General features: G+C 42.4%; 1 protein-coding gene across 1 annotated transcript in view; it reads left to right on the top strand.

The window, feature by feature from the left end:
- LOC143026262 (chitotriosidase-1-like) overlaps window positions 1-8,858 on the top strand; it is a 14,447-nt gene extending 5,589 nt beyond the window's left edge. Inside the window, exons 2-12 of the mRNA XM_076186353.1 lie at window positions 1,960-2,074; window positions 2,360-2,545; window positions 3,221-3,321; window positions 3,872-4,003; window positions 4,389-4,516; window positions 5,195-5,318; window positions 5,477-5,662; window positions 5,996-6,118; window positions 6,884-7,072; window positions 7,619-7,729; window positions 8,432-8,858. Coding sequence (XP_076042468.1) covers window positions 1,966-2,074; window positions 2,360-2,545; window positions 3,221-3,321; window positions 3,872-4,003; window positions 4,389-4,516; window positions 5,195-5,318; window positions 5,477-5,662; window positions 5,996-6,118; window positions 6,884-7,072; window positions 7,619-7,729; window positions 8,432-8,542 — 1,500 coding nt within the window. The 5' untranslated portion in view covers window positions 1,960-1,965 and the 3' untranslated portion in view covers window positions 8,543-8,858. The remainder of the gene's footprint in view (window positions 1-1,959; window positions 2,075-2,359; window positions 2,546-3,220; window positions 3,322-3,871; window positions 4,004-4,388; window positions 4,517-5,194; window positions 5,319-5,476; window positions 5,663-5,995; window positions 6,119-6,883; window positions 7,073-7,618; window positions 7,730-8,431) is intronic.

The raw sequence follows: 8,858 nt of genomic DNA, 5'->3' as shown, positions 1-8,858 counted from the left end.
TTTTTTGTCCTTTTCTTTTTTTTTCTTCCTCCTCCTCTTCCTTTTCACCGTCTTCTTCTTCTCTTACTTCATCGCCTTCTTCTCCTTCTTCTCCTTCCTCTTCTTCTTCTTCTCCTTCTTCTACTTCTTCTTCTTCTTCCTCTTCTTCTTTTCCTTCTTCTCCTTCTTCATCATCTTCTTCTTCTTCTTCTTCTTCTTCTTCTTCTTCTTCTTCTTCTTCCTCTTTTTCTTCTTTTCCTTCTTCTTCTTCTTCTTCCTCTTCTTCTTCCTCTTCTTCTTTTCCTTCTTCTTCTCCTTTTTCTTCTTCATCTTCTTCTTCTTCTTCTTCTTCTTCTTCTTCTTCTTCTTCTTCTTCTTCTTCTTTTTCTTCTTCTTCTTCTTCTTCATCTTCTCTCCTCCTCCTTCCTCTTCTTCTCCTTTTTCTCCTCCTTCTTCTTCTTCTTCTCCTCCTTCCTCTTCTTCTCCGTCTTCTTTTTCTTCTTCTTCTTCTCCTTCTTCTTCTTCTTCTTCTTCTTCTTCTTCTTCTTCTTCTTCTTCTTCTTCTTCTTCTTCTTCTTCTTTTTCTTCTTCTTCTTCTTCTTCTTCTTCTTTTTCATCTCCTCCTCCTTCCTCTTCTCCTTTACTTTCTTCTTCTTCTTCTCCTCCTCCTCCTTCCTCTTCTTTTACTTTTTTCTTCTTCTCTTCCTTCTTCTTTTTCTTCTTCTTCTTCTTCTTCTTCTTTTTTTCTTCTTCTCCTTTTATTCTTCTTCCTCTTCTTCATCTTATTTTTCTTCTTCTTCATCTTTCTCGTTTTTTTCTTCTTCTTCGTCTTTTTCTTCTTTTTCCTCTTCGTTCCGTATTAAAACAGAAGTTTGCGATTTCCTCTGAATGCCCAGTGGCTGTTGGGCTCAAACACTCTGTGGTGAGATAAACCCTTTTGCTATCGGAGGTTCCCTTTAGCTGAATAAAACCGTCTGCCAACAACCAGAATAAAATTAGAGGGATAAGGTTACATATCGATTCCAATTCCAAATCGCTGGAGGAGCGGACGTTGGGAACCCCAGCTACCCACAACACGGGTTGCTGGTGTAATGATTAGCGTCTTAGACTGCCACGCTGTGGTGCCGAGTTCGTGCCACGCTCACGGCGTATGAAGCTTTCACTAATACGATAAGTCATTACTAGCCCTCTCCCTGAACTAAGAGATGTGCTTTACCCATAATTCAGAAGATAAGCTCGAAGCTCGAATCCGGGAGGGTAGTAGCTGTCGATCACAAATCCTGCACGTGATCCAAGACCGTGGTTGTGGGGAAGGGGGAGGTTACCATGCATTGCATTGGTAACGGTACTCTTTAGGAGCGCTTTGTCTCTCCTTATCTTCTTATCTTCTTATCACGTGGGTTTCTCTGCACACGGTTACGTTTGTCAAAGATGCCTCTGTCACACTAACAACGAATTTTTTTTTTTTTTTTTTTTTTGCGGGGTGGGGGAGAGGGAAGGATTTATATGTTTATTTGGTTTTCATATGGTTTTCTGATGTCTTATTGTTTTTCTTCGTTTCTATACCCTTCCCATTTGATCAGTGCCTGATAAGATTTGGATACCATACGGGAACTGCATATTCCAAATATGAGCGGACTAATATCCTATATAATTGGTTGATGATGGACTTTTGAAATCAAAAGATTGTACTATCAGTCCTGGAATCTTATTTGTTTTATCTGAGGAAAGAATATAGTATATAGATGGATAGACAAGTTGATAGATACATAATCCAATCACTTTGTATCTATCTTGGTGTCATAGGCTATGCGTCCTTGCTACCATAAATTCTCTTTTTTCATCTTATTTTATTGATTTTCTTATTTAATTGTTTATTTATCTATCTGTTTATTTCATTACTCATACATTTATCAATTTGTTCATGTGTTTATCTCCTTATTTATTCTATCCATTTTCATTCTTCTTCCTTTTTTCCAGACAGCCATGAAGTGCCTTTTCCTCTTCTTGGCCCTGCTGGCCTGGCAGGGTAACCGCGCCGCAGAAGCTGGTGTGGCTGAACCCGACTTCGTCGTCAAGGGCGAGGACAAAACAGGCAAGTTCTTGGCCAGAAGTGTTCCTGAAACTCTTCCGACCTCAGCAGCCCCTAAGCTCAGGTTGCAGTAGTCCACTACCCCTTGGTTACAAGAATTACAGCTGCTACAAGGAACAGCGTTTCCTAGCACTCAAAAAAGAATCCTGATCGTTTTTAACTTCTGCTACCCTCCTTAAATCTCTCTATGTCCACCTCTGACTCCACCTCTTCGGCGCAATATCATCCCCAAGAATAGCTTTGGTTTTGGGCCACGAAGTGTTAATACCAACGTTCTCTCCCTGACAGGCGGCAGTGCCATGGTGTGCTACTATGGGTCCTGGGCCGTGTACCGACCCGGCCAGGGCAAGTTCGATGTTGAAGACATCCCTCCTGAGCTGTGCACACACATCGTCTATGGCTTCGCTGGCCTCCGAAGCAACAGGATCATTGCCTTGGATCCATGGAATGACCTCTACGAGGAGTTCGGCAAAGGTGAGCTCTGCTGGGTCGCCAGTCATGGATGGACCCATGAGGGCCCAGAAGTAACTCCAAGTCAAACAAAATCAATTGGCGTTAGCCATAACGAAGCCGTAAAAATAGCCACTGAAATGTCATGAGTCACTCGAGAAATGTTTTTAGCCAGATGAGACCACTAAGCTTTAGCCCCTCTGGCCCTAGGAGTCTCTCTAAGCTGAATAAGATAGCCTGGTGTCAGCGAAAACCAAATTCTGGAAGTTTCGTCAGGACTGGAGAAGTTAACGGGTCACAATATATATATATATATATATATATATATATATATATATATATATATATATATATATATATATATATATATATATATATTATGGAGTACTCAAGAAAATAACTTTCTAGTCTAGAAATCAGTTGTTTTCAACAGTTTTTTTTTTCATGGTTCCATCTGACTTGTAATTTACTTCTTTTGACCCCTGATAGACATTGTCGACAATGGAAAATACTATCTACTTTTGATTTGAAATATATATTAATTCCAGCTGTATCATACGTAACGAAAACACAAATGCCAAATGCCAGCTAGAATCAATATGCAGTTATATTTCTAAACATCCTCATAACAAGAGGGTAGCTTTATTGCATACACACGCATCCTTTGGTGCTACGTTTAGTTCTTGTCTCTGCTCGCAGGCGCCTACGAGCGTTTCACAGGCCTCAAGAAGCAGAACCCAACCTTGAAGGCTCTTCTTGCCATCGGAGGATGGAACGAAGGATCCGTCAAATACTCGCAGGTGTGTTGTGCATGACTAGGGTCATTGGTGTGTTGGTCTTAGATGGGGGTCATGTGTATATTGTTTTTTAACTGATGTTATAGGTGTATTGTTCTTAGCTGGTGTCATTGCTGTGTTGTTCTCTATTGATATCATTAATGTGTTGTTCTTAGCTGGTGACATTGGTGTATTGTTCTTGACTGATGTCACTGGTGTGTTGTTCTTACCCAGCGTCATTGGTGTGTTGTTCTTAGCTGTTATCATTAGTGTGTTGTTTTTAGCTGGTGTCATTGCTACCGCAGTATGAACCTCTGCAGATATGGCAATTACTACCAGACTATATGTCCTCGTTCAGGACCATTAGATAATACCTGGCTACCTATAGAATGTGCCTACATTTAAGAACGATAAACAGTACCCGCTCAATTCTGTGTCTTTGATCTCCATCACCAATTCACAGTCGTTGTGTCCTGATGTATGACCTCAGATCATTTTTCTTACCTCTTACTCGAGCATCTTGCCTCCTCCTCTCGCTCACCACGCTCTCTCCTCTCCCCATTCCAAAACGCAGATGGCCAAAACCGCCGCCACCAGGAAGACCTTCGTGGACAGCGTGATGGAGTTCCTCCCAATGTACGGCTTCGATGGTCTGGACATGGATTGGGAGTACCCGACTCAACGCGGAGGAAGCCCCGAAGACAGGGTAAGCGGCACTCTGATCGCTGGAGCAATTTCGATTTCGTAAAAGGTTCTCTTTGCCGAGGGCGTCAACTACACGTATCCTCCTGTGGGACCACATAATGAGTAATGTACCACTCCATTTGCTAGAGCCTAAGAGGCCCTCTACACCAAATTCTCTAACTACAAGCCTCCTTCAAAGAGGCCCTCTACACTAAATTCTCTAACTACAAGCCTCCTCCAAAAAGACCGCACTATAGGAAGGTACCCATTTCCTAACTAAAGCCATTTCGATGTTCTTAGAAATTCTCTACACTGAAGGCACTAACTATAAACCTCTCGCAGTAGATACCTACACACACACAAATCTAGTTGTACCCGTGTTTCATCTCCTCCTTGCCCCTCGACAGGAGAACTTCATCTTCCTCCTGGACGAACTGAAGGCGGCTCTGCACGCCAAGGGCATGCTGTTAACGGCTGCCGTGTCGGCGGGCAAGGGCACCATCGACCTCGCATACAACATTCCTGGGATGGCCAAGTATGTATGAACCTTCAGTGAGCCATTAAGCTCTTGGCTCTTTCGTTACCCTTGGTGTGATATAGGACGCATGCATATTTCGTAAATAGTACTGTATAGTAGGGTCACTTTTCAATTTGTTTGCTGTTGTTTTTTTCTGCCGCCAATATATTTAATTTATCTCTGCGACATTTGTTCAATGACTTACTTAACTTAACCTAACGTAGCCTAACATAATCTAACCAGATCAAACCTAACATAACCAAACCTAACTTAACCTAGCCTATCTTATCCAAATCTAACCTAACCTAACCCATCCCCTATTTTGACCAAAGAGGATCTTGTTCCATTTTCACTATTACACGGCTTTTCAAAATCACATTCATTTTGTCAAACTAGATGTATATATATATATATATATATATATATATATATATATATATATATATATATATATATATATATATATATAGTACCACGTTTCAATTTCTGCATATTGGCCTCCTCGAGTTCCTCAATGTTGATAGCTCAGAATTAAAGTGAATTGCGATTGATAAATGTAAATATGTTCACTGGAACCCATTCAGTGTTGTACACACACACACACACACACACACACACACACATATATATATATATATATATATATATATATATATATATATATATATATATATATATATATATTCTTTTTATCAGATCCCTTGACATCCTCAATCTGATGGCCTATGACATGCACGGGGCCTGGGATCCCTTCGTGCACCACCAGACACCTCTCTACGCCCACCCCAAGGACGAGGGAGAAGCCAAATACCTGAATGTGGTGAGTTTTTGTCTAATTCAAAGTAGCAACTGCCATACCCACACCACTCTATATATATGTGGTTACGCGCATCTACAAATGCCTCGCCAACCGAACAATGACAGCTCATTTGTGTAGGGGAAAACTAATACCTTGGTTCTTCTTTCTTCCTCCTTCAGGACTTCGCCGTCCAGTACTGGATCCAGAAGGGTTTCCCCGCCAATAAGATGGCCCTCGGCATGGGTCTCTACGGGCGCTGCTTCACCCTCCAGAGTGCCCAGCAACACGACATCTACGATCCGGCACCCCAGGCAGGAACTGCCGGACCTTACACCAGGGAACCCGGATTTATGGGCTACAATGAGGTGAGTCTCGGGGGATGCAACGATCTTCCAGTGAGCTTGGGAGACGCGACTCGTGCAGGAGGGAAAAGAGGGTTAGGGAAGGAAGGATAGGGGTAGGAGAAGGAGGAGAGAGATAAGAGAGGGAGGAGAGAGGTAGGAAAGGGAAGAGAATTCATAGAAAAATCTCATTAAAGTCAAAGAGTGAGATAGTGAGGCGAGATCGTGTGTGTGAATCGTGAGAATGGATGACATCGGAAAGAATGATATGTGTACAGAGTTTGTTTAAGGGAAGCTAGTCTATTCAGTAACACAGATTGTTCTGAATTCCCCCCTCGTTTGCGTCCTGTATTCCAGATCTGTGAGAAGCAGATGCAGGGCGGCTGGACTATCGTGGACGACCCATACATGATGGCTCCTTACACCTACAAGGACCGCCAATGGTGCGGTTATGACCACATCGAGTCCATCACCACCAAGGTAAAGAGGCCTCCCTCCCAGGAGGGGGACCGGACCGCTCGACATTGTGTCAGGACTCAATGTAAAAAATATATACGAATATATACAGTATATCTTTTTTTTTAACATCTAAGGTCATGAATGGAAAGACATTTTGCTAGTTTCGAGATCATACTATATAAAATGTGAACGCCTAGTGGTGCACCACCAGAATTTAGTCTTCTTTTTTTTTTTTTTTTTTTTTTTAGTTTTGCCAAGTAAAATTCATATGATGATTAACTGCTGCTTCAAAACGAACGCCAAGCTTTCATTGTGGAAAACCGGTCTGTTAAGTTAACAGGGTTAACCCAGCGTTTCCCAAACTGGGGTTTAATCTATCCCCATAGGATAATTTATTCACGGGTCGGGGATATTTTAATAATTTTGGAGAGGTAATAGAGAAAAAAAAACAATACAAACACCCTGAGGTGGAATATCGTATAGATTATACTATAATGTATAAAATTTTGTATATGTTTTCAAACACAAAATAAGATATCTAGGGTTTGAATCTATGCAACGATTACGAATACTGACCCAGTTTTTATGAAAGGGGGTTAAATAGGCTTGATGTGCCATAATACCTAAATTGGATAACGATATCAAAAGAATAGGACCCATTGATTTAACCTGAACTTCTCACTCCTGTGGGGAATATGCTCAACCGTTCTCTTCCTGTGAACTTCCCAAAGCAACTATCTTGAAAAAAACAGGATATTTAACCTCCTCTTCCTCGGGTTTCCTCAGTCGAGGTACGCTTCTGCTAACCACCTGATGGGAGGTATGGTCTGGTCCATCGAGACGGACGACTTCCACAACACATGCGGCACCGGCACCTTCCCTCTCATCAAGACCATCGTTACAACTCTCACCGGAGGTGGACCCCTGCCCACCCCGCCCGTCATCGTCACCACCACTCCGGACCCCAACGCTCCGGTAAGAGGATCTCTTGAGAGTTCCTGTCCCCTGACCAGGACGTGAAATTTGGAAGATGTTGTGGCTACTTCTATTGTAGAGGGGGCTTTTGCTGTTTCGCTTTTTTCATTCGAGCGTTTTTTTTTTTGTTTTTTTTTTAACATGTAATGAACTAAATTTTAGCATGCAAAATATGGTAGTATGAAGCGTAATATCTAATGATAAAGTTTTATCATAGGCATTCTTGTTTGTGTTGTTTATCAAGACTTTGTCATTAGTTCACCTCACCTAACTTATCTAAAGTTGTCAGAAAACTACATAGTGACGGCAATACTTAATTCAGCCCCAGAATTCCTTATGCCTTTGCTACATCACATGACAGTTCGAACCCTCGCCCCTTTTGTACTGTGTGGCTTTTTTCCTTTGAATTCATGCTACCAGCGATTTCATTCATCCTGATGGCTATAATTTCTCCTGCAGGGAATGAGTTAGAGCTTCTCTCGATGAATGCCTATCGAAACAAGTGGTGGTACTTTTCTTTCTATTCTAATCTGATCCCTGTTACAGTCCACCACCACGCCCAAGCCCATCGGGACGCCCTCGCCCAATGACATCTGTAAGCATGTCGGCCTAAACAAGGACCCCACTGATTGCACCATCTTCTACAGCTGTTCTGTCGTGAGTATTTCCTCTCAAGTACATATCTAGATATTTTTTCAGATTTTATTAAAGCATAGGAAGCGGTTGTTTCACCAAGCATGGACCGGTAACTTTGTGACTGATCACTGAAATGGATCAGTGTGTCGGTAATCAGACCTACAAATCGAGTCTCCTTAACGACGTCGTCTGCGTCGTCTGCAGAAATGCATGATGACTCATTTTGAGGTGAAAGAACGGAATCCACGGTCTTCATCCCATCGGGCTACAGAAGATACGGCTGGCTAGAGAGGACGGTTGATGAGGGCAGGGTGGCTTCCGAGCACAGGCAACGTCCCAAAGTTTCTTCCCAGATAGATCTATGGAAGGGCCCATGGGACTGTAGCATGTCATTGTGGGGTTACAGGTTTCCTGCCAATAAAACCCGGGGCAACAATTATTATTACCAGCGGCCGTGGACCGTCTTCTAGAGCCGTGAGCCATGGACTGTTTGGTCTACTTCTTATTTCGGGTGCCTCAAGGCCCCCGTGGTCAGTTTGGCTGTTCTAGGTAGTGGTTACGCGACGGAAACTCCGTCTCAGTCCTTTCCCAATATTGTCTGTGCCTCAGGGAAATACTAACAATTCCTAAGAGGAAAAATATTACGTTTTCTTACTAGTAATATGTTTTTTTCTTTACACACACCTAATTGTTCTTGCTCGTGTTTACCATCCCCACCAACAGGGTGTCGACGGGGAATGGGTCATGTACGCTTTCCACTGTGCTCCTGGTACTGCCTTCGTGCCTGAGATTGGAGCCTGCGACATCGAGGAAAACCACCCAGGACTCTGCTAGATCCTACTCCCGAAGTCTCAAGTTCTCTTTCTTCGACTTGGCAGGATTTAAATTTCTTTGGTTTCTCTGACACCCAGCTTCTGCTGTTCCGCCTCTCAGGGCCAAAGGAAACTCCCCACGTGCAAATGTCCAACACAAAAGAGAAAAGGAAAATCTGCTGGACTTGTCATGAATAACGATGAGTCGGAGAGGGCCAGAGGATAAAAATGGCTCTATTATGATAAAGAAAAATAGTATTTAGCCAAAAAAATGAAATGTAGACCTGATTTGTCTTTTTTTTTTTTTAATGGAACATGAATACATGTCAAAATTCAAA

This window comes from Oratosquilla oratoria, chromosome 6 (assembly GCF_046742065.1).
Source record: "Oratosquilla oratoria isolate Oo_2021 chromosome 6, ASM4674206v1, whole genome shotgun sequence".
NCBI classification, from domain to species: domain Eukaryota; kingdom Metazoa; phylum Arthropoda; class Malacostraca; order Stomatopoda; family Squillidae; genus Oratosquilla; species Oratosquilla oratoria.
This window is presented reverse-complemented; position numbering and strand designations above follow the sequence as displayed.